This window comes from Myotis lucifugus, unplaced genomic scaffold, assembly GCF_000147115.1.
Source record: "Myotis lucifugus unplaced genomic scaffold, Myoluc2.0 scaffold_46, whole genome shotgun sequence".
Lineage (NCBI taxonomy): Eukaryota > Metazoa > Chordata > Mammalia > Chiroptera > Vespertilionidae > Myotis > Myotis lucifugus.
This window is the reverse complement of record NW_005871094.1, coordinates 2247760-2274307: the sequence shown is the minus strand read 5'-3', so window position 1 is coordinate 2274307 and position 26548 is coordinate 2247760. Positions and strand designations below refer to the sequence as shown.

Genomic DNA, 26548 nt, shown 5'->3' with positions numbered 1-26548 from the left:
CTGTTCTCCTCTCCATGCCCTGGTGAACTGATCAGCTCACACTTATTTTAAACCAGCCCACTCCCACGAGCTGTGCTGTGATCTAGTCCAGAGACCTGGAGGGAAGCCACAGTGAGCTTACACACCGAACACAGACCCTCTCTCTGGCAGACATCAGGCGCCCCGTCAGATGTCCCAACTGTGCTAGACCGTTTTCCAGGAGTCACTCCCCCCAAACTGCCTTCTATAAATTATCCAAGAAGCTAAAACCAAACTATGACCAGGAGACTTTATCTTCTGAAAGCCTTGATCTAGATGTGACAACGAGGCCCTTTTCTTACACAGCGAGGCTTCGGTTTACTACTCACCTTTTAAAACTAAACAATGTTTTATTCAGAGATATATATGGCAAAGCTAAAGAAAAGACAGATTAAGGTGGGGGGGGAAGAAAAAGAAAGATTAACATAGAAACTAAGATATTGGTTATTTATAGATGAGGAAAGAAAAGAAAGTACATTGGAGAAGAGCAGATAGGGGCCTTCTTAGATATGGCAGGTTCCTTTTTTGGGGGATGTTTTGTTGTTGTTGTTGTTAATCCTCACCTGAGGATATTTTTCCATTGATTTTTAGGGAGAGTGGAGGGGGAGAGACAGAGAGAGAAAAAAACATCCATGTGAGAGAGACATCAATTGGTTGCCTCCTACACATGCCCCAACCAGGGCCTGGGATGGAGCCTGCAACTGAAGTACATGCCCTTGACCAGAATGGAACTCAGCTATCCACTGAGCCAAACCAACTAGAGCTGGCAGTTCCTATTTTTAACTTGGGTGCTAAGCACACAGACTTGTATTGATTTATTATTATTTAAATGATGTTTATACATTTTATAGTCTTATGTATGATTTATTAAACATACATTACAGCATAGCCTTGCAAGAATTTCCTTCCTTTTCAGACAAAGCAACATTTTTTTATTGATATACCTGTATCTAAAGAATATCCAACAGCCACCCCCAAAGCCTTGATTACAACTCACTGCTACCTGATTATTATATACTAGAGGCCTGGTGTACAGATTCGTGCACTGGTGGGGTCCCTCGGCCTGGCCTGTGGGGATCGGGCTGAAACCAGCTCTCTGACATCCCCTGAGAGGTTCTGGATTACAAGAGGGCACGGGCCAGGCTGTGGGGAGGAGGGGCCCACCGGTGCATGACTGGGGCCAGGGAGGGACCGAGGGAGGTTGGCCAGCCGGGGAGGAACTGCAGGAGGGCTCCAGGGCGTGTCCACCCATCTAGCCAAGTCCCAATCTGCTGGACCCCAGCAGCAAGCTAACCTACCAATCGGAGTGTCTGCCCCCGATGGTCAGTGCATGTCATAGAGACTGGTTGAATGGTCAAATGAATGGTCGGACACTTAGCATATTAGGCTTTTATTATATAGGATGTGTTGACCCATCACTTTGCAGTGCAATGTGAATATTCAGGAGATCGAAGCAAAGTTCATAGGACAAAGAGACCCTGAAGTTTTTAGTCCTCTTCTCTGTATCACAGTAACATTTTGGTAAATTAGAAAAGAAAAAAACAATTCACTATTTACCCAGCCGATATCTATTTGTGGTGACTTTGAGACTACCCTGTTTACATTTTTCCAAAACAGTGTTGAAATTGTTTATTTTGGGTGGGGGGAGCATGGGGACTAATAGCAAATCGAAGTACAAAGTAAAGGTAAGAAGGAGAAAATCAACTCAAAAATACAAAATGCAAGATTGAGAAGATCTACTTAATTCACCCTACAAAGATAACCTTAATGGATGTGGCTGAAAATATGGAACTCCAGCTTTGGACTTCTGATCGGAATCCAAGTGAGAACATACAAGCCATACAAAATCCTAGGAACCTGGTAGGGAACATTCCATTTCCGTTCTCTACCCTCTTTCGGTCAGTGGTGTGACCGTCTCTCCATCGGCGTTAGGTGTTCCCCAGCAAGGCTGGTCATAGATTGAGCAGTGGGTCGCTGCATCAGTGTTTTCCGATCTCTCTGCCATCACGGCACTCACTGAGCTGCTGCTACTTGTCTGGCACACTGGCTGCTCCCGCCAGGTCTCCCCAAGACAGCCAACCTCTCTGCACATCAACAGCCCACCTGCTCCTTCCTGGAACGTAAGGGATAGTTGGTCTGCATAATACAATAGCAAAAGGGGGTTTCTTCTACAGGAAGCCCCTGGAAAAGGACTTCTGGAGTGTAAGGTGAGCTGAACTTCAAAAATTGCAGAGACTGACAATAAAACGATTTCCCCCCCTAATTTCTTCTGCTATCCCATCCTCCCTATTGTTGAAGATGTGCAACCAATGGAAACATCTGGTGACTGCTATCATAAAATGTTAGAAACTCACATGCAATAAAATGGAAAAACAAAGCAAAACAAAAAAACAAGAACAGCCCAAGGGTCATCATCAAGTTTTCTGTTTTATTTAAGATTTTAGTTTTAATTCTGAAGAAAGAGGTACATTTTCTTGGTTTTAGTTTTAGCGTCAGGTTATAACCAGGTTTCTGTTTTCTTTTCTCCTGTCTTTTCAATACTGCACACATGTCCAAAACTACAGGGTTAAGTAAAAGCTGCAGGCAGGGAGGTCGGAGATTTGCTCCTGTGGTGATCAGATGGCCCCAGAGCAGTGCTATCTCAGTGCCCTAGTCAGGTGAATTCAAGGTCAAAGAAAAAAAGATTCCGACAGATGAGAAAGACTGAAGAAATCACTTATATTTCAGCTCTTACGTTATACATAGGTATTAAATCTGTGAATACTCTTTTTCTTTAAAACATTTGAATTTACTTTAAATATAAAGCCAAAAATTTTTTTTCTCCTTAAAAAAAATCATTTCTCCCCTCCTTATAAACTCTTAGCAACTGGCCAGTTACTACTACAGATCAATTTGTCTTTCCATCAACTTCCAATAAATTCTTTTGCTTAACAACACAATCAAGTCCATTCCATCAATTTGCCAAAAGAATTAAAAATAAAATAAAATTTTAAAAAGCATTTTCCCTGCAATAGTGATAAGCTGAATACAAGATGGCTGCCAGGACCACGCTTTCCATCATGCGTTTAGCAATCTCATTTCTATTAACCCGGTTTTCAAACTTCTGCGGTTGACAGTGCATTTACTTGACCTTTTCTATAGATTAATCGTCATTTTCTGCTAAGCAGATTATGTCATTATTATGCGAAACAGACAAACAGTAATTTTCTAAGTATCGAGACTGCCCTTTGATTTTTTTTTTCTTCCGTAGAAAGGCATTTTTAGGAAACATTCAACAGTGTCATTCAAATGCTGGATCAACAGAAACTTTTACAATTAAAACAAAAGATGGTCATGACCCTGTGATCGCATTGCATCTGGGGATAGGGAGAAAAAAAATTGATCGGGAACTGGATTCTTCAGAACTTAAGAGATGAGAAGGGAGCTGTGGGTGAGCCGAGGGAGAAAACAGGGTGGGACAAATCCTGCATTTTCTAATGGTGTCTCCTCTTTCCCTAGTGGCGGTCCAGTGTTGAACTCTGTAGTAAATCTGTGGGGGTTTTGCTAGGGGGTCTGAAGGCTGTCTGAAAGCCTGGGGGTGGGGAGTGGAAGCTGGAAGGATTTGAAGGAGGGTAGGGGTTCCAACTGGCTCTGTGCAGGGGGATCTGTGTGCTGAAGGGGGCGCTGTGGTGGGCTTGTGACGGAGCGGCGCTGGGGCCGTCCATCTCTGTGAGGGCCTGAAGGGATTTTAGCCAGTGTGGAGGATTGTCGTCTTGAAGAGAGTCTAAACTGTTTCCTGAAGAGGCTGGAATACCTAAGGAGAGAAAAGAAAACAAGAGGGAAAATGGTGAGTCTGCGCAGAAAGAATAGGAAATTCGTCAAACAACAACAAAAATGTTTAAGGTGATTAGTTCCATTCCTCCCCCCCCCCCCCCCGCAAAAAAAGAAAAAATTACAATTTTTAACTCCTTCCAAGTAAATCTTTTAAAGCTTACATTCCTTTTATCCTCCACCCACAACGACCATGATTTATTGTCACGGAAACCCGTGCCTCCTCTTCCACTACACACTGTCCCCCACTGTTAGAGGCAGAGCTGCAGAAACGAGTCCCCCAAATTGCATGACGTAATTTCCCAACTGTGCTTCTCCTCTACTCGGAATCCGTAAAGAAGATAGCCTTATAATAAAGAGCTTTATTTTTAAAAAGTGGAGTATGTTCCTTTAAGAGGGTAAGTCAGATCCTTATTGTACTCGGAGGCCTAAAACATACACACATGCTGCAGACGGTAGCACCTACTTACACCAAAAGAAGCCACCTCGGCACCAAGCGCCTTATTACACAACTAGGCCAACAGAGTTAGCGAGACTGCACCCCTGAGAAGGAAACAAGCCACCACGCGTGTGGCTTTGTGAAAAGCAGCTTATGGTGAAGGGACTTGTTTTAGTTTAGTCTGTGCGAAAAACCAAACCGATGGCAGTCAGTGGAGCTGAAGGAGCGAGAAAGTTACCTGTGATGATGGCTGGGTCTGTCCAGCTGCCAGGGCTGTCCCAACTCAGGCTGTCGGTGGTGGCAGTGGTGGACGGTGGTGCACTGTGGTTGGCGCTGGAGGGGGAGGAGGAATTGGGCAGTCCACCAAAGTTGATGTTAATGTTGGGTAGAAGTGCCCTGAGCCCGTCCTGCCATTCCTTCATATTTAAACTCTCTACAGAACTGCTGTTGTCTGGGAGATTTACCAACAAAAAATGAAAGATAAAAAAAAATAAAAAGCTGACGTTAGAAACAGATGTGGTTCTTTAGTGGTTAAGTGGGAGAAGAATTATTCTTTCTCTATGGAGCATTTAAAATGGGTTGACCTAACCACTATGGAAAGCAGTCTGGTGATTCCTCAAAAAATTAAGAATAGAGTTTCAATATGACCCAGTAACCCCTCTCCTGGGTATATACCCAAAAAACTCGAAAACATGTATTCACAAAGATATATGCACCCCTATGTCCATGGCAGCATTATTCATCGTGGTCAAGACATGGAAATAACCAAAGTGCCCTGCAATAGAGGACTGGATAAAGAAGATGTGGTACATATACGCAATGGAATACTACTCAGCCATAAGAAAGGATATACTGCCATTTGCAACAACATGGACGGACTTTGAGATAATTATTATAAAAGAAATAAGTCCGTGAGAAAAAGCTAAGAATCTTATGATTTCACTCATATGTAGGATATAAAACTGAAACTCATGAGCACAAACAGCAGCGTGGTGGTTGCTAGAGGAAAGGGGGTGGAAGGAGAAGGGGGTCCTTAATATATGGTGGCAGGAGAAGATTTGACTTGGGTGGTGGGCACACAGTGCAATATATAGATCTTGCAACATAGAAACCCATGCCTGAAACCTATATGATCATGTTGACCAATGCCACCCAAATAAATTTAATATAAAATAAAATAAAATAGGTTGTCCTAGCAAGATAAACTTGGTTAGGATTTTGCTCATGAGCTCAGAGCCCCTGAAACACGTTCGGAAAAACTTGCTCAAGGATCAGGAGAGGGAGCTTCCTGTCCTTACAGCCGCTTCCCCATTCTGCGCTTGTAAATCAATAATCCAGTTTAAAGTCTTTGTGCGCCAGAGTACAATTTAGTTCCAGCTACGCTCTGAAGTTTGTTAGCGAGGCATTTAGCCAGCTGAGCTGATCTATTCTATTAAAAAAAGGAAGCCTGCAAAGTTCAATAGATGAGCTTATTTCTGAGCCCGTTAAAAGGAATAAAAATAATTTTATGACGAATAAACATAAGGCAATAGAAAAAGAAAAAGTAATTAAGTTCTTCCTGATTATAAAACTGGTAATGCGTCTCAGAGGAGAAAGGCAGTAATGATTAGGCTTTTGAATTTGAGAGTGTTTTTCCATTAGTCACAAAGACCAAAGAGGCAGGGGCTAAGCTACCTTTCCGATGGAGTAATTTTCAGCACAGTCTGCCTACCCTGCTCCAAGAGTTCTACCAATCATTTAAAACACCAGTCCTGGAGTCCTATAGTTCTCACAGCATCAAATATGTTAAGACACTGTCAATATAAAAGGCTTTTTATAAATTGTACCCAACGATCTACCACCATCCAGAATCCACACAGTATAACTAACTGGTTGGGGGAAAGGGTAAACTATTGCTTAGAATAACTGTTTGAAAATAGGAGTGTAGGTCAAACTACCATCTGGGGGTTTTGAGAAGAGCCTAGAAAATTATTTCTGGTCCTATAGAATTGATTAGCAACTCCCATGGATGATGATGATGATGACGATGATGTAACAGGCTCAGTCTATGCTATTTGGTGAATTCAGAATTTTGTTTTGCACCAATCACTGATCTATGCCAAATATCATGTTTTAGCAAGTGAATAATTTAATCTTATTTTAAAAAGACAAAAACCTATAACCAAACCCAACAAAAGTCATCTCTGAATTTACTAAGGTGAAGAAAAGGCAATCTACACCATGTGGACATGTCAATAGAAGGGAAAATAAATTCTTTCAACCTACAGCCATTTCACAATCAATGCAATTTCCTAAAGCTCACCCTTCTATTTACATCCTACTACACATTTTCATTGTGTTTTATAACTTATAAGGCACTCTCATAGTCAGTTATTTCATTTGGTCCTCTTGTTGTGAAGTAGGCAGAGCAGGAGGAATACTTTTCATTTAATGGGTAAAGGAACAGACTTCAGAATAATTTGCCCAAGGTCACAAGAGGCCTTGAATCCAGACTGTACCTGAGTTGTGTTTTAAATAACACCAACTCTCTCTCTTGTATAGACCATTAATTGACTTTTTAATGGGCCAACTATTTAAGGGTAAAACCCAGGGGCCCATGAAACCCATGATTTAAAGGAAGCAAAAAGAAACACAGCAGCGTTACAATATGTCCATTAGCCATGATAAACAGGGTAGAGCAATATTTTGGCTGAAAGAACCAACTGGACTTCGCAGGAGGTTGGGGGAAATGTACTCAACAACGCAGTCATCAATATGCCCTAAGCTCTCACTGCATGAGACACTAACAAGATCACACTGATAAGGTCCTACAGTACCCTCAATTATAGGAAGGCTTGGTGGCTATGGTCCATTCAACCTCTAAAGCAGTCACATCGTCACACTGAATAAGTTAAGAGTTTCAATGATCCAGAAACTGAACTTTAGAAAACTAGGAAAACCTCCTAGGAGGGAAATAAATCCCCCTGGTAAAGAAAGATGATGTATAAATCTGTGGGAAATTTTTGAAGAAGATGAGTGGTCTTGACTAGGTAGGCAGAATCAATAAGAAGCTACGCAAGATGATTTGAGCCTCTCTCTTCCACTAAGTAGGGAAAAAAGTAAATACCCATAACGCCCCAAGACGTATTTTCTCCTTACTTTTGCTTTACATTTAGTGAGAACTGGAACCAAGGATAAGAAACCTTTCTTTCATTTTGCATTAACAGAATAACACTGCATTTATATAAACTTTATTTGAAAATTAGTATTACAATGAAGTCAAAAGGCATTTGTTAGGGGATATTTGGGAACTGTAAATTTCCCCTAAATTTTATTGTGAACTTAAAACTGCTCTAAAATTTCAAGTCTATTTTTTAAAAAGATCATTGTTTCTCTGCTGTTAATAAAATCAAGCAGGAGTATGTCAGTCAAAAAATTCACATATGGCACATGATATAGGAACAGTGAGAAACTTAGATCCTCTCAGGTGAACTATGATTATAAGACTTTGGAAAATAAGTTAGCTAGTCTATCACTTGTACAATCTTGCCAAAAAATAGTCACGTGCCCTACACTGCTTGGGAGCCTACAGCATGGGTGCGTGGTTTACAGAGAAGCTGCAAGTGTCACCGGAAAGTGACTGTCATGTTCAGCTCTTGGAATAGGACCGCTGTTCCAAGTACTTAAGAAGAAGAAAAAGAAGTTTCTTCACTGTTTTCTCCACTATTGCTGTGCCAAGTCTTGGCACAAAGAAAGGGCGAGAGAAAGGAAATCAACTAACTCTTAACACCATCAAAATAGCTCCTCTCGGTCCAGTGCACTTGAAATGCGTTACCTGCTCCCTGCCTCTGACCCAAGTTCATTTTAGCTTCTAGGACTTCAGTTAATTCCATTCCTTAAAACACAAACATCAGGATTTATCAACCATGGCACTACTGACATTTTGGACTATATAATTAACTCTTTGTTGTAGGGGCTGTTCCAGGCATTGTAGGATGTTTAGCAGCATTCCTGGTCTCTACCCACTAGATGCCAGTAGCACACAAGCGCACGCACACACCCCCACATCCACACCCGAGCTTTGACAATACCAAATGTCTCCACAGATTGCCAATGACTCCTGGGGGGCAAAATCGTTACTGGTTAAGAACCGCTGACACAAAGAAAGAGTCCTTTGTTTCTGGGGCTCTAAGTAATCCCACTCGAATACAATTTCTCTTTCAAACAGTACCAGGACTTTGACCACTAGACTCAACTTGACGCAACTTCATTTCCCATTATTTGTATAGGACTTCACAGTGAGGTACAATTCAATATGTACAAGTCAGTGGGTCTAATGGAGAGGCTCTGGGCTGAAAACTGCAGAGGTATTGTATAAGGCCGCTCCACACGAATTATTAATATCACTTTGGGCATGTAAGTCATTCTGTTAATGTCTGAGGACCCTACTGCATAAGCAGAAATAACATCTGCCTTCCTCTCTCAGAAAGATAAAGAGAAGGGAAAGTAATGTGAAGCCCATTTTTTATCTGATCAATGCCTAACAATTTTTTCTCTAGTGCTCAATACTGAACAGATAGTCAATCTTCCAAAAAGCCAAGGCACAACAGTCTCCTCCCTGAAAGGGATGACACCCAGCACACCACGGAAGTACTGTGTAGTCAGTCTATGTAATAAGGCTTCTCGTCACCAAAGTATTGCAAAGACAAATAAGATATGAGAAAGCACTTGAAACTTTCCACAAGAAAGACTAGACAAGACCAAGCAACTTGATGAAAATCAAGTTACTAAGCATACTTTATATTAAAACAAGTGATTTCATTTTTAAAGTAATTAGTAGTAGTATAATACATTAGGGAAGGATTGCATATTTTAAAAGGATTGCTAATATGTTTAAATGTTTTGTGATGTCAAAAACTAATTTTAATGTATCATTTTCAAATATGTACAACAACACACTGGTTTTGGTTCTAAATCATGTGAGGGCAGGAGAGCAGGTCCAGTTGTTTGTAGTTTTATTTTTCTGCATAGAACTTAAAGTACTTTCAAGATGCTACATATCACACTCTCACATACCAGTGTGTAAGAAGTGTCAGTGTACTTTCAGTTTACTCGGCTTAGCACACCTTTTATTAAAGAAAAAACTATGGTAAGTCTATAACAAATTGATCGTCACACACCAAGATGACAAATCTAGTTTTCAGCAACAACAAAACTTATTATAACACGAATAAGTTAAGACTGCCAAGATAAAGCAACTATTTCCTAAAAGTGCGCAAGGACAAAGCACTTAAATCATGAATCCTTTTCTCACGGAGCTTAACATCTTGACAGTGAGACAATGCAAATACCAGAAAAGTTCAACAATTACAATCTGAAAAAGCATCTGAGAAAATGTCTGGGGCTGTACATTTTTAATGAATACTATTAAAACTTTAGTAAAAAGAGAGGCCACTTGGGCACTCGCATGAGAATGTGCTGGTGGGTGAAGAACAGTAGCCATCATTCATTCATGGAGTTGTTTAGTTACTACATATACCCCTACGCCTGAAAAACCCGTAAGTTGAAACTACCTTTGGTATTTTTATTCAACACTAGACTAGTTCAACTACTTACTAGTGGTTGCATTTTCAGAAGGATCCAGGACACAGCCTGTGTCAGCCACTGTGCCCTTCTCTAACACACCTCCTCACCTCTTCCTGCTATATACTATTTCCTATCAATTTTGGGTTGGAGACATCTCCACCAGTAAATGATTTTAAGAAAGCATAAGCTACTTTCTCAAACTTCAACAACATATCTCTAGCAACTCAAATATAAACAAATTACGCTTGTCCTATATGTTAAACTAAACTTTATAGAGCACACAAAACCTCTATCGGAGAACTTAAAAGTCTTTATGACACAGACATGTTGTACACAAAAAAATTAGTTCAATTTAACTAAAATTTGCAGGGGAAGTGAATACTATGTGAATGAATTCTTTAAAACAGGCTTATAAAATCAGATTATGAAAAAAATGTTATTCTACTTAACATTTCTCCACTCAAATTTTTAGGATTATGTTGCAAGTGCATATAATCTAGGATTATAAAGCAAGTAGAACACTAGTGCAGAGCAAATTTGCTTAAGAGTTTAACAGATCTGAAAATAGTGATTATTATACTAAGTGAAAAATTCTTAGAACTCAAATAAAAGAAAGTTCTGAGAACAGAAGAACTGAACAAAGTAATAAAAAGAACAGTAAAATTTATTCTCACTAGAAGAAGCAGAAAAGATATAAACAAGAAAAAAGAGACCGTACGGATCAGCTACATATGATCTGTACTTTCTAGACTGTCTCTACTTTCTGCCTTTTTCCTTGTCTAGAATGCTTTCCCAATCTCTTCAACGAATTTTTACTCAATCTTCCAAAAGTCTAAGTCTTTTCTCTTCCACTCAGATCCTGAACCACACTCATTTGGCAGCTAACTGTGCTGTGACAGCTATAGTACGGTTTACGCGGACATGGAACTCATCTCTTCTCCCTCACAACTGAAGGCTCTGGAGGAAACATTCTGTACATTCTTCAGCATGTCACTCAGCATCTCAGAAATTGACATGCTTCAAGACATCTGCTAAATCTGCTGAAGCAAAGGTCCACCTTGAGGAGCTGGAAAATCACTTTGCCCCAAAAGCCTGTTTAACTCATATCTCTATAATGCCACGAATCAAATGGGGGTGTCTCCAAAGAGATGCAAATCGTTTTGAAAGCAGCAATCAGTTAAATTTTAGGAACCAAAAAGCTTCTCTGCATGTAAACCGAAGGAAAATAACTAATAAGTATGTTTTCCAATATGCTTGAGATGTCAAAACATAAGCAATACAATTAAAAATCTAACACTTTAAATATATATATATATATATATATATATATATATATATATATATATATATATTTTATTGATTTCAGACAGGAAGGGAGAGGGAAAGAGACACAGAAACATCAATGATGACAGAATCATTTATCAGCTGCCTCTAGCACACCCCACACTGGGGATCGAGCCTGCAATCGGGCATGTGCCCTGACCAGGAATCAAATGGTGACCTCCTGGGTCATAGGTCGATGCTCAACCACTGAGCCACACCAGCTGGGCTAAAAAAGATATTCTAATATTATGTATACAGGATAGTAAGTAAATCTACTAACTACATTCTATCATTTTCCTACTCTAGACACTGTTCATTGACTCACCATGCACTTAATGAACTGGATTACTTTAGTACCCACAATCCCATAAGCCAAGTATCAGCTTCACTTTACAAATGAGGAGACCAAGTGGCTCTGGTAGTTTAAAGAATTTGCCCTAAATTATACAGTTTAAAAGTGTCAAAGTCAGTAACTAAACCCAGTCTGACTCCAAAGCTTTTCTTCTCACCACCAAGCACATTACCAACCAGTCCTTGTGCTGGCAGGACTCCCAGAGGAGGGGAGGACAGACATGTTTAACTACACTACGTGATGATAAATGCTATTCTGGTATGAAGGGGCATAAAGAAAAGGTGAACAATTCTGCCACCTTACATGCAGGATAAATGGTGACTGGAGAAGCTCAGAGGAAGGGAAGCTGAAATGGAAGAGGGAAAGGTGATTCCACACAGAACAGAGGGCAGCAGAAGATGCTAATCACAAAATATAATAGGAACATTTCAAAATATAAGTAGATGTGTTTTGCACATTGTGTACTTTTCTAGAATGTTCCTACAGGGATCCAAAGTTCTGTTTGGGGGGAGAATCAGATCAACTACTGGGAACCAGGAAAACATCTAGATGTTTGCTTATGAAGGATTTAAGGAAGCAGAATCTATTTTTTTTAAAAGGGAGGGGGGAGACTTATGAAAAATGTCCCTATATAAAGCTTTATAAAGAATGAGGAAAAGGGAAATTTAAAAATTTTTTAAAAAATATTTTTGATTGATTTCAGAGAGGAAGTGAGAGGAACAGAGAGACAGAAATATCAATGATGAGAGGGAATCATCGATGGGCTGCCTCCTGCATGTCCCACACTGGGGATCAAGCCCGCAAACCAGGCATGTGCCCCGACTGGAAACTGAACCACGACCTCCTGGTTCATAGGTCGACACTCAACCACTGAGCCACGCTGGCCGGGAGTAAACTTAAAATTTAATGAAAAGATAAATACATTCTTAGAAGCATTATACTGTGGATAAGACGGAACCTGAACCAGACAGAATATACAAGCAACAGAGCTCAAGGATGGGAACGTATACAATCTGAAGGTGGAAGCATGGAGCGCATTTGAGTGAGCACAGCCTGGTGAGCACATGCAGGATGACCGGGAGCTCACTGTCCAGGAGGGGATACACAGGTCACCAGGATATGACTTCACCAAATCAAATTACAAAACTGCAGACACACAAAGGGTGCCAACCACCCGACATCTCTGAGATCTAAATGTGCTGGAATAAAATAAACCTGGAAAAATTAACTTCCTAATCACCTCGTTTTCCCGAAGTGAAAACAAGGAGGGAAACTTTTATTCTGGGCTTGTGACCAATGAAGAACTGGTTGCCTATTGTAAACAGAAGCCCTAAAAGTATATGAGATAATTTTAAGATTTACAGAAGCAAAGACTGAATAACTAGACTTGAGTTCTTGGATGGCAGGCATGCTGGCTACTTTTGAAATTGCCACAGTGAATTGCAATCACCTGTTAACAAGTTAGGGAAGAGAGGGTGGGGTTGGGGGAGGGAGGGAGGGAGAAAGAAACATCACTCGGTTGCTTCCCAAAGTACACAACCTTTTGGTGCATGGGACGATGCTCCAACCAACCGAGCCACCCAGCCAGGGCAACATCGTTTTTTCGGCTAGACTGTGAGCTCCTCCAGGAAAGGGGCCTTGGTTTAATTCTCTTTGATTTAATTCTCTTTGTATATAGTGAACAGTTCCTGAGCAGAACCTAAAGAGGTATTTATGTTTCCTAAATAAATAGCCCTAAACATTTGCTTCTAGTTTTTTTTTTTTTAAGACAACAGCTTTCCAAAAATGGTCAAAGAAAAAAGAAATGGGCCAGGGTGGTCCCACGGTTATAGAGAGCAGTGCTTCAGAGCACAGAAAATGCTAAAATATGACAGTCTGACTATGCAACAATTAATTCTAGTAAAGAAAACTAGCTGGGGAGAAACATAAAGCAAGCAGTTTTTGAACAGGGAGAATCTCATGGGATTAGATTTGAAAAGCTTAGAAAAGATGGATGGAGGTATATAACCTACCTGTATAAGAGTATCATAATCCTTGAGGATTAAAATCAGACTCCATAATGACTGAAGCTTGTGGAAAATGCTGAAGGCAAGAAAAAGCTAAATTTGAGTAGCAGAAAATTAGAGAAAGTCGACACTCAGCCTGATATCACAATGTTAAGCCCCGAGAGAAGACCCAGCTATTTGGTTCCATCTTCATTTTGCTTCCCTCCATCTTCTTTATAAAAGAGCACACAATCCTCAAACCAGAAAGGACTGATAAAGCAATGTACAGAAGAGAACTGTCAGTAGAGATGCAAAATACTAAAAAAAAAAAATCTCAATTGAAATGAGTTTAAACTCTCTAGGTGCAAAGTGAATTCTACCCCAACGTATTAATTAATCCTCAGATGTGATCACAAAACCACTGTTGAGAAGTGCCAGAAAAGGAGGGAATGGCAGACTCCAGAAGCTGCATGCTTGTAATTCTTGGGGAATTCTGAAGCAGATTAGGAGCTGGATGATTTCTTTAGAAATTAATAATGAAATAATAGGTTTAAGCAAGCACTGCTCTATGGCTTGTATTTGGAGGCACTTTCCATGGGAAATATGTAGCATTCTGGCTAGAACCTCGGTTCCCTTCTAACGGAAATACACAGGAAGTTAAACTTTAATTTTGAAGTGGAATAAGTAGTTATGGAGACAGGTTCTATTGACAATAGTTTCCCACTGGAAATGTCCTCCTTCTATGTCCCAGTGTCCATTTCCTCTCCTCTTCTGTTGCATGCCCAAACCCAAAGACTTTGCAGCTAGCTCCATTCCCATCCCATTGACACGTAAATTCCATAAAGCAAAGAACAGAGTGATCAATGAGAGCCAAAATGCAATTCCATGAAGAACCAATCTTATCAAAGTAATTTATTCTTTGGGTAGATTTCCTAAGATGTCACAAATATATCTTGAATTCAACAGTTTTTGGTAAGTTTTGTGATGGTAACCTTTGGGATAAGATGGTAAAGTATAGCATGGATAACAGTGTTTAAATGGATTTGCACACAATATCAGCCTAAAAGTTTCTGAACTTGGCATGTCTTTTGACTCCATGCTTTTAATTATCATTAGTATCATTTATAATCAGATAGTTCTTTCACAAGACAAATTTGTAAGATGATGATATACAAACAGGATACACCCTTAACTACATCAAACCCAAACACATAAAAATTAAGATATACATTCAGATTTTTAAAAATGCATTAGGAAAGCACAGGATGGAAGAATCCAACTAGTCATGTGTATGAAAAAAGGTCTAGCCTGTAAGACCTTAATAGGCTTATAATATTTAATATGACAACTGGGTAATGGAACTTTTAAAAAGGTAATGTTAGGACCATATAAATAGATGTACAATGTCTAAATTAGCAATTGTTAGACATTGGGCAAATCACAAATGATAAACACCAGGGGCCTCCATTTCTCACTTACAAAATGGGGATAATACCTACCCCACAAAATATTTTTATAGAAGAACTCTGTAAATTGAAAGGAATATATAAGTTAGTAATAATGATTTTACTTAAAAAGTAGATCTACTTATTATCTGATCACATTTGGATTACTGAAATGCGAGCTTCATATTTTATGAAAAGTATCCATTATCAAGTGAAAATGTGTGTAGAGAAATGAACTACAGAGAGAACTAGAAACATGTTAAGTCTAATGGTTGAAAGAACTAAGAATGTTTCATCTACATCTAGAAGTTACAAGTTGGAACTGCTTTCACATATTTAACCAGAAGTATAAATGGGAAAAAAGATTGTTTTAACCAAGAGAAAAAAATTATTTAACAATTACAAGTTACCCTAAAGAACTGCCTATTATTAAGAAGTATAGATTGGTACTTACAAAATAGTCCCGGGGATGTAAAGTACAACATAGGGAATATAATCAATAATATTGTGCCTTAGCCGGTTTGGCTCAATGGACAGAGGGTTGGTCTGCGGACTGAAGGGTTCTAGGTTCGATTCTGATCAAGGGTGCATGTCCAGGCTGTGGGCTCAATCCCCAGTAGGGGGCGTGCAGGAGGCAGCCGATCAATGATTCTCTCTCATCATTGATGTTTCTCCCACTCCCTTCCTCTCTGAAATCAATAAACATATATATTAATAATAATAATATTGTAATAACTTTGTATGGTGCCAGATGGGTACTGGAATATCGGGAGAAATACTTTGTAATGTATGATTATCTAATTACTATGCTATACACCTGAAAGTGATACAAAATAATATAGAATGTAAATTGTAGTTAAGAAAAAAAAAAGACTAGCCCTACTTAGGAAAGTATTAAGCTCCCAAAACAGCTCATTACTACCCATAGGGAGTTCTGAAAGAAAAGGTATTTTATAGAGACTTTCTGAATTGTGGGTATATGTCTAAGGGGAAGATGTATATATATTTATCTATCTGTACACATGTGTATACAGATAGATACACGGGGTGTGGGAAAAGTAGTTTTGCAGTTGTATGTGAAAGAGTTTATTTTTGGATTACTTTTTCCATATAAACATACACACACACACACACACACACACACACACACACACACACATATACAGAGAGAGAGAGTTTGTGAATATCATAAATGAGAAACTGAGGTTAAGAAAACTGTTAGTAGGTAAATTTTTTTTTTAAAGTTTGTGCAGGGCGAGTGTTGGGTTGGTCTTGGGGAAATAAGGAAAGGTCAAGAGTTTTCTTGAGGTTTCCAGAGTTCAAAGTTAATGAAGACAGAATAATAGGAATGATCATGGAGTAGTGAGGGGAATCCTCACACTGAATGCACAGTACAAGTTATAACTCATGTCCAAATGAATCTGATTATGTTTCCCAAAGTCCAGATGTAACACAAAGCAGATCCAGGCCTCCAGAAGCAATCATACACTAACATCACTCTCTCAACCATTAGTGTTCATTCCATGGACATTTATTGAATGGTCTACTCTATCATATTCTCTGGAGCCTGATGCCATTATATTATACAGCAGTATCATGCTGTTCTTTGTTTTCATATTTCTTTAGTGGATCACTGAAAGTTGGCCATTTTGAACAAGTCAGTGATAGCTTTTGATTATTTAGCGCCAATAAAATATTTTTATGGGGGTGAGTTCCTCTTTAGGCTTGCATTCAGACTAAAGAATTTTTCTTCCTATGCAGCAAATCCTCTGTGGTTATGTGTCTAGTGAAATTCCCAAGATTTCTGATGTTCACAATTTCCCAAATTTTCTCAGTTATTAGAAACACCAAACCCAGTTTTTTATTCCATTTGACCACACAGCTCACTTCTATTTCAACAGTGAAGATCAGTCAGTCTTATCTTTTTCTGAAAGATAGCTCCTATCAAAGTCACAAAATCCCCCCGAAAGAAAACTAAAATTATCCATGCTCTAAAACAGGGGTCCTCAAACTTTTTAAACAGGGGGCCAGTTCACTGTCCCTCAGACATTCCACACATGCGCACTGCGGGCCCGGGACGAGTCGGCTGCTAAGCAGGACAGACAGCGGCGGCAGAAACACCCGGCGGGCCGGATAAATGTTTTCGGCGGGCCGCATGTGGCCCGCGGGCCGTAGTTTGAGGACCTCTGCTCTAAAACATGATTTTAATTGACAAATTCTTCATAATCCAGCTATGAGCTTCATTTTTATAAAGGATCTTTTGGGGCATTAAAACAATTAATTTGCTTTATTTCTTAATTTCAGAAAAAATTTATTTCAGGAAATGAAGTAACTTCCTCATTATTTTATACTAAACCAAATGAAACAGATATGGGTATAGTCATGGTGAGTGACTTTTCCAACTTAACAGACCAACCATGTATCTTTAAGAGTTCTTTTTCACCAAGAGATAGTTGTTAGTTTTGAGACTGTTTTGTGTAGATTTAACTTTCAAAACAAGCTTTTATGATTTGACATTTAACTATTTTATCTATGTATAATTTTTTAAAAAAGACTTTTATTTTTTCTCCTCCTTACAATTTATTCACATACTAGGCAAAATAAAAACTTTTTGCTTCCAATTTTCAAATGATGTATTGATTTTAAAAGAATTCGTATTAATAAGAATTCGTCCTTTCAAGACTCTGATGAACTCAAAGACTTATATGTTCACCACCAGTCTACCAGGAGCCTCAGTTTAAAAATCATTTACATTTATTTAAGTGTTCATTCTTAGCTATGATTTATTACAGTTGAATTTGAAAAAGATTTTAACAGAATCAATTATCAGTGTTGAATCTTACTGTGCAGGAAGAAAAGATGGAAGGTCAGATGAATACATTCTCAAATATAAATTAGGAACTACAATTCTTAGTGCACTATATGCCAGAGCTTAGTACTGAACTAGAACTAACATTTTTTGTGAAAAAAAATTACATTAGAAAAATTACACATATTTGTAAAACATGGAATTTTAGTCATATTGCTAGAAGTATTAAGTGATTTTTCAAAGAGCTAGAATAACTTAGGTGAGGAAAGTGAATGATAGTTTAACAGTATCAAAAATCTTTATCAATTTGACATTTAACAGTACATGGTTTTTATTCAATCTACTCTAAAACCCAGCCTATGCTTTCTGTTGTTGTTTTGATTTTTTTTAAAAAGGGAGAGAAAATAATAAGATCATATAAAATAAAAGCCAGTCTGGAAATAGTTAAAAGGTAGTAGACTGGTTACTGGGAAGATAACTGATCATAGAGACTAAGCCACCTGATAGGGACAGAGTTTTCTCCTTTGAAAAGGGAAATTTGGGCCTGTCAGGGAATCATACAGGTGGTGTACCTTAAGGTCTAGTTGAGCCTGGCTGGGTGGCTAAGTTGGAGTGATATCCCATACACCAAAAGGGTTGCGGGTCTGATTCCTAGTCAGGGCACAAAGGGTTGTGGGGTTTGATCTCTGGTTGGAGAGCATACATGAGGCAACTAATCAATGTTTCTCTCTCTCTCTAAAAATTCAATAAACATATCCTCGGGTGAGGATTAAAAAAAATCTATGAAAAAGATCTAGTCAAGACCACTCCTCCTAATTGTGGTAAGTTACATGGAGAAAGAAACCATTTCTTCTTTGTTCAAAGGGGAAAAATATAACTGGATAGAGAGGTGAGCACACAGAATGGTCTCAGGATGGTCAAGAATCAAAACCTGAAAGCATGTTATAAAACAAAGGATGCATGACTGTGTGTATTTATTTAGAGATTGTATAAGATCTTTGCTTATTTTGGTAACAGGCTTCATTCTAGTCACTTACCATTTAAAATACAGGTGAGGTCTTGGGAGTTTACACCTAGCAACATTGACTACACTAAAATTCAAGCAAAGTATGTTTAGGGAAGACTACCATTAGTCAATAGTGAATGTCAACAGTTTAGGAGTAAAAAGAAACATAACTGGTACCAAATCTTACCCTAAATGGGAGGTGAGGGGCTAGGGCATATAACAGTAATCCATTATCATATAATAAAAACACAAATGGAACAAAATATGTAGCCCAACACTCAGCTTAAAGCCAATAAGAAACTTTCCTACTTAGTTGAAGTCATAACCCAGGACCTCCTTTACCTTTAGCTGGATACTCAATTTGTAGATGTAATAAAGAAAATAAACAGCTTCAGGGTGTCAGTCTTCTTGCAAATGTCAACATGTAACATGACAATGTTTAAAAACATCCCAATAATGTTCCAGGTCACTAAGTTCTGCTCGTCGACACATGACTTCAGTATGCAAGACTGTTGGCAGAGCGTAAATACTAGTCCAGTCCTTAGGATAAGATCTCGCCATATTAGGTAACAGCACTAGGCTATAAAAGTTGATGGCAGTCGGCTTTCTTGCATTTCTTCTTGGACATGGTGATGATATTATCTTTAAAATCCTTGTGGAGCTTTCCTTTTGTTTCATTATGCTGAAAATGACTTTCTTGATTAAAAAAAATCAGCAGATATGCTATCATTTTACATGGTGTAGCATATAGAAGCTCTTCAAAGATGAATCTGAGATCACACCTTTAGTGTGGGTACAGTACGCCTTGGTGCCATTAATATAAGCTTTTTTATTAGAGATGTCACCAGTCTATGGTCATGCATTTTAGTCTTTAAACACTCTTTGGCACTGTAGAAAAATCCTGGGTAAATTTAATTCCACCCGTTTTTCTCTTTTAGCTCTGACATTGCTAATTATTTTAAGTCTACATTAAGAGTACTGCAAGTTTACATTTGCCACCCACTAAAGTCACTCCAAAATCACTGGGCCTCATTTCACACTAGGCTGGTTTGACAACTTACAGGATCTGTGATAATAGTTGCCAACAGATGGGACACTTTGAAAGCCTACAATTCACTATTTGCACTGATATTCACAGTTGAAAGCCCTTGACCTGCAAAAACTACTATAATAATCCAACTGTAAGACACAACAAAGTTTAGAGAAGCGATATTTTCTGTTGGAAGTATTTTTTCTCCTTGAGTTACACATATGAAAGCAAATTCAGATGGTTAAGGCTAAAAGAACCTTACATTGTTATTGGAATGTGATTATGGGCAAGTCACAATCCTTCTGAGCCTTGTTTATTATAATTACTTGGTCTTTCAAAGGAGGATTATTGAAAATTATGTTGCATACTATGAAATTTCATGATTCTAACACAAATCTTTTTTTCTTATTAACCTTTCCTTTGGGTTTCCCAAAGAGTGTGACATGACTATTCTTAGTAATGAGAGTGAAATTTGATGAGAAAAAGCTATGAAAATAGTTGTTTAGAAAAAACATGACCAGGGATAAGGTGACACCAGTATTATAACCTTATTGCATTTAAATAGGGTCTTTATTTCTTTCAAAAATTACTTAGAGAAAGACAGAATATAAATATAGCATTATCTGGAACATATAATTTAATCAGAATACAGCAGGAATAAAAACATGAAAAGCCACAGAGATGGCCTAACACTTTTTCCTCTGCTCCATCCACCAAGTGGAGGATTTAATTGAAAATTACTATATATAACCCAACACACACATTCAACCACATACTCATACAACACTAGGCTTACACTTTAACTTTGCTAAGCAAACCTTTTCTTTTACATAACACTAATCAAATGTCATGAAGACAGAAATGCCATTATTGTCATTTCAAAATTATTGAAATGGTTGTTTCAAACATTTTACCCACTCAGGAAAGGAAGTATCTTGAGGTCTCTTGTCTACAGCTCTTTGGCCTCCCCGCCCCACACACCTCCTTTTTAGGAGAGAGTGGGGTATAAAAGTTGCTTGATCCACAGTTTAAGTACTCCAGTGAAGAAGTGTGAGATACATTAAGGTGTACTATCTGCCTTTCAGCCTACCAGATGAGACACCGAGTTTAGATGCAGCTACCACCACAAAGCCACAACAAGGAATAGGCCAAAATTCTCAGGATTTGGAGTGGGTTATTTATTCTATTTTAACACTGAGAGTTAAAGAACAGTGCTGGGCCACTGAATTGTATACTTTAAAGTAATTAATTGTATAGTATGTGAATTTCACTTCATTTTTTTAAGGTACTGGGTGCTGTAAAGGCTTTAGAAATTATAGCGAGAGGAGTACTTTGGGGGTATCCTTTGTAGCAGAGCACAACAGTGGGTCTCAGTACCAAAAAGAAGCTGGAACAAAACTATTCTAGGTTCAGTATATTCCAGGGCTAGTTTGGAGCTTCCAGGAACCTTTAGAATAATTGTAACATGTGAATGGGCCAAGAAGAAAGTCAAATCAATAGCTACCGTAGGAAGTTTGGTCTAAGGAAAATGGATTGGTTCAATAATTTCCAGTGGTTTCATGGAACTTCTAGGTACTTCAGTCATATTGTCAAGCAGCTTAGATTGTTGAGGCTTGCCCTCACTTCTAGGAACCTAATAATTATAAACCAGATTTCTGTATAACTCAAGGGAAGACACTCTAAAACTCTGTGGAACAAAGTTTCATTCTCCTTAACGAATCCTGAATTCTCAAGAGTAATTCTTTAGGAAAAGCTTCTGATTAAAGAAGCCGTAGGCTAGCATGCCCAGCAATATAATACTATTGGCAGCAAATCATAGGGCAGTAAGGAGGTCCAAGGAGCAGTGGCTTCTTGCTCTATCAGCATGGTTTCACAAACATAGTATTCTTGAACAATGACTTATACTTTGAAGCATTATCATTTTTAAGTGTCATACTTGACATCTCAGCTGACATATATGAAATAAGTTCAGGGAGTTTAAAATATTTTAGTGTCAGAAAATTAAGGGTGCTTCCAAATTGGGCATATTTGCTATTAATCAAGTAAGGAGGAAAAATGTGTTCTGTATCTCTTTATCTCCATCCCTATTCCACTACATCTGCAGTTTTTCCTAAAGGTCACATCTAAGAATACAAAATGTAAGGACCAAGAGTAGATTAGTTTAACAACTTGAAGGTATGCACCTATTCACAGGGCACATTCTCTTTTGGGGAAAACTGTTACAATGTTTTCATAGTCAGTTATAAGAAATTTCTTAATTTCTCTCTTCTCTACTCTTCACCAATCTACTGCTTTTAATTCCAATTTGTTATATAAATGAAGCAGAATTATCTAGTCCAGTGATGGCGAACCTATGACACGTGTGTCAGAGGTGACACGCAAACTCATTTTTTTGGTTGATTTTTCTTTGTTAAATGGCATTTAAATATATAAAATAAATATCAAAAATATAAGTCTTTGTTTTACTGTGGTTGCAAATATCAAAAAAATTTCTATGTGACACGGCACCAGAGTTAAGTTAGGGTTTTTCAAAATGCTGACACGCCGAGCTCAAAAGGTTGGCCATCACTGACCTAGTCCAACTAAGAAGAGACACTTTCCCTATGTAGATAGAAAGCTGTTTCTTTCCAGTTTGAATGTGAGCCTGGCAGAAACTAGTTCATACCAGTAATATGTAATTACCAAACTCATACGCCATACCTACTCCCTCGGTCTCCATCCTTCACATCAGCAGTCGCCAACTGGTGGTCCACGGAGGCCCGAAAGGTTGGCGACCGCTGCTTCACATCATATGTAACATGTCTGTCTACCAATCCCTCGCTCACTGGGCTTACCTCCACCTGTCCAATCTCACCTCCGGCTCTTCCCCGGCCTTCCCCTTCACTCTGCTTCCACATCCTCCTACCATACTTTGAGAAAGGAATATTTATTCCATTGTGCAAAGTTTTGCTTTGCATGATCAACTTACAGGAAATCTAACCCAGGATTCCCCAGGCAATACCATACTTTCAACAATTCTTTCATATACCATACTTTCAACAATCCTTTCATAATTCTTTCAACAATTCTTTCTAACTTCCTACTCTTAAGAAAGGACTGGAGAGAAAGCAGGTAGAGATCATGGGGGTTATGAAAGCTAGACTTCTTTCCAACCTCTAGCCCTAAAGTTGATATATCTGCCATCCTTTCTTTGTTCTCATTCATCATTAAGCAGAGTGGATATCGCACTAACCACAATCTCCGAATCTGACATTCTCTTAACAGGACTATACCTGCTCTTTGTCCCTATGAAACCTAAAATCACTGAACTCTCTTCAACATATTGACACCACTGGATCTTTCTTGCCTCAGTGGAATCTTCTTAACAAGATTAGGTATTTCAAAATTGTCTTCACCTTCACACCAAACTCTTAATTTTGCTTTGTCCTCTCCTGATGCTTTGTGCTGAAGCAGAACAAATACAAAACCATACACATTTAGACTCAAATTTTTAAATTTTGGTCCTTATCTTTACTCAGCAATTCTTTCATTTCTTTCCAATGCCCTTCTAGGCTTAGTCTCACAGATTAAGTTAATCTCCTTTCTTTAAAGGCTCCCAACTTCACTCTTTTGCCCCCATTCTCACACAACATGCATTCAATAATTACTGATATGAGCCCCTTTACTATTCCTATTTTCTCTAAATTCTATTCTCTCCTAAATTTTCTGGTTGTTCCTACACCTAATAAGGAAGATATATCCCACCTCTCTAAAGCTAAACCCACAATTTAACCTCATCTCAGAGGCTTACTTCCTCAAAGTACCTATAGAAATCTGTACCTTACTGGATCAGCTTCTCTTCTCTTCAGCATTGTCCATCTTTTCCTCTCAATTGGTTCTATATGGTCTGCCTTTAAATACTTAGGTATCTCACTTATCTTCAAGCAACACCTTCTAAGATCTACCACACATCTAATTAACAACTTGTTTGTCTCTTCCCCTTTGTTGTCAAATGTGTTAAGTACTCAATGACTGTTGCATCTATAGTCTTACATTTCCTCATGAATCCTAGAGATCTGGTTTTTATCTGAACCTTTTTATTAAAGTTACACTTCTAAAGGTCACTGGAGACCAAACCAAAACAAAGTTTTTTTCTTAGGTTCTTTCTGACTTCTAACTCATAATTTCTTCTCACTTCCTATTACTGTTTTAGTCCAGGCCATGTTAGCCAGCAATGACATACTAGAACTGCTAACTGGTCTTAATTTCAAGCAAAGATATTACCAAATTAATCTTCTTAAAATGCTACAATCAAATTACATCTTTACCAAAGAAACTACTGTTCTCTACTATTGACCACAATCACAAAACTCTTCCTGGCGTTCAAGGTTTATTCACACTTGCCCCACCTTTCTATATGACCTGTATACCTCACACCAGTCCAACTCCTCCTCACTGTCCTTCCCTCCCAAACCATACAGACTATGCTAATGGCTATCTCTAATTCTTTGTTCAATCTATTCCTTTTACTGTATTTCCGTTCCTTCATCAACTAATTCTCAGCCATCCTTCAAAATAAGAGCCCAGACTTACAAAGCCAGTCCTTGAACAAGCTCGTAACTTCTAACTCCACTTTTATTTTTGTATCAGCATAGTGTCTGATTAGTTCACTAAACATTTAATGTGTGATACCTGCATATATTACTGCCATATATTCAGCATAAGGAGACAACACAGTAGGGACTCATTCAGATCAAAAGGCTGAGACGAGAGACACAGCACAAAGAGCAGAAGGACTAGCTTGACTCCAGATAACTGACTTTGGTCATATTTTGTAGAAAAAGACGTACATGTCATGTTTGGGGTTATCACCTCTCTATAAGATATTTTAAAAATACTGTTTTTAATTATATGGTATTTATCTCTTAGAGTCAATTAAGCAGATTTGGGGAAACTTCATAATCAAATAAACAAAAAAAAAATCCAACTCAACATAGGAAAAAATGTCCCCAGTTTCCATGTACATATAACATGGTAGTCTTCATTTTGTAAGATTTCAATGCACCTGTAATTCATTCCTTTCTCTTGGCTTTTTGAGGCAATACCTCTGTGGGAGTAAGTAGGAATAGCTCCCTATAAACCAGTGTCACAGAAGAGAGCTCTGGCAGTTTGAAGGTGCTTGGAATACTGTACAAATAGGAGCCATGTCAGTAAAAATGTGCACAGACACAATGCTTTAAAGTTGTTTTCTTTAAAAGGATGCATTTATAGAGAGCTCTACTTAAGCTGAAGGATACCAAATAAAAAGTAAAAGACACGAGCAATACACGCACATGACTGAGAAATACTTAAATTAGAATACAAATATATGCTTTCCCTGTTAAGATTTTTTTCACTCCTGGCAAATTATATGTTTAGGATCAGTATTCAATACCCTCTGTTGCCACTGTCAGAGCGATAATGAAATGAGTCTGAACTGTTATGGCTGTCCTTGTGGCTAAAAATATCAAGAGCTGACCTCATAAGAATAATTTGAAATAAAACTGTTACTACATTGTTATCCTTGACAACAGGGTCTGTACTTTACACAACTTTGTATCCCTCAAGATCTAGTTCAGGTCACTACACAGAACAGGCACTCAAATACTTAATTAATGCGTCGTTGAAATAAGGGGAGAGTATACAAAAGCACCACCTAGAAAAATAAAATGCAACAGCAGAATGAAAAGAATTATTAATCAGAAAACATTTCCTAATGGAATCGTTAAGAAAATAAAGAGGCATTTGACATTCATCATATGACTAAAATCAGTCTAGATGTCTCTTTCCTACAGTGGCACTAAAAACATTTCAAGATAGAAGTTCCTGCCCTAGCTGGTTTGGCTCAGTGGATAGAGCGTTGGCCTGCGAACTGAAGGGTCCTGGGTTTGATTCCAGTCAACAGCACATACCCGGTTGCAGGCTCCTCCCGGGCCTGGGCCTTGTGCAGGAGGCAACCAATCGATGTTTCACTCAAATTGATATTGATATTTCTCTCTGTCTTTCCCTCTCTCTTCCATTCTCTCTAAAAATCAATGGAAAAATATCCTTAGGTGAGGATTAAAAAAAAAAAATAGAAGTTCCTAACTTTTTTTCTTGGAGGTGTCACCAAACCCTTCACAAACCTAATAACTATGGGTCTTCTACCCAGAAAAAAATGGACAGATGTACATACACACAAACTCATAAGTACAACTAAAGAGTTCTGGACTCCAGGTATAATTCCCAATCTAAGGAATATATTAGTCACCTTTTAAAGGTTAAGTAGGAAGAGCATACAAAATCTCCCATATGCATGATAAATTAATGATGCAGGAATTTATCAAAAATAATTTGAAGATTTTTAAAAATTTCTCATTCTTTACCATCATTTGGTTTCATCAATTTTCTTGCTATGTGAAGTGATGCTTTCTGCTATGTGAAGTGATGCTTTCTTCTATGTGTTGTATACTTTCTTCTGTGCTTTAGTATACTTAATCATGACTGTGATTATAAGACTTCACTTTATTTAAATATCATATTATATGAAACACTAAGTAAGCAAAACAGTGAGGCTTGTTATTCTTTGGCTTCCAAGACCTTGGAATTACAAAGATAGTTAAAGGATAATCTTTAGCTTTCTATGTGAAAATATATAAATTGAAGCCTAATTGCTTTAGAAGCGTTGTCCTGACATATGATGTCTGCGGAAGTGGGGAGGGGCGGGGGAGGAGGAGGCAGGGAAACAGTTCAGGGTTCTAGCGAGTCT

General features: G+C 38.3%; 1 protein-coding gene across 9 annotated transcripts in view; it reads right to left on the bottom strand.

Moving 5' to 3' along the window:
* Positions 1-2426: 2426 nt before the first annotated feature.
* CNOT4 (CCR4-NOT transcription complex subunit 4) overlaps positions 2427-26548 on the bottom strand; it is a 153013-nt gene continuing 128891 nt past the window's right edge. For 6 of the 9 annotated variants that reach the window (XM_006088316.2, XM_006088317.2, XM_014455433.2 and 3 more), the window contains 2 exons: positions 4506-4718; positions 2427-3811 (listed from right to left, as the gene is read on the bottom strand). In XM_006088316.2, coding sequence (XP_006088378.1) covers positions 3513-3811; positions 4506-4718 — 512 coding nt within the window. In that variant the 3' untranslated portion in view covers positions 2427-3512. The remainder of the gene's footprint in view (positions 3812-4505; positions 4719-26548) is intronic. The other 3 variants (XM_006088318.2, XM_006088319.2, XM_014455437.2) reach the window with 1 other exon arrangement.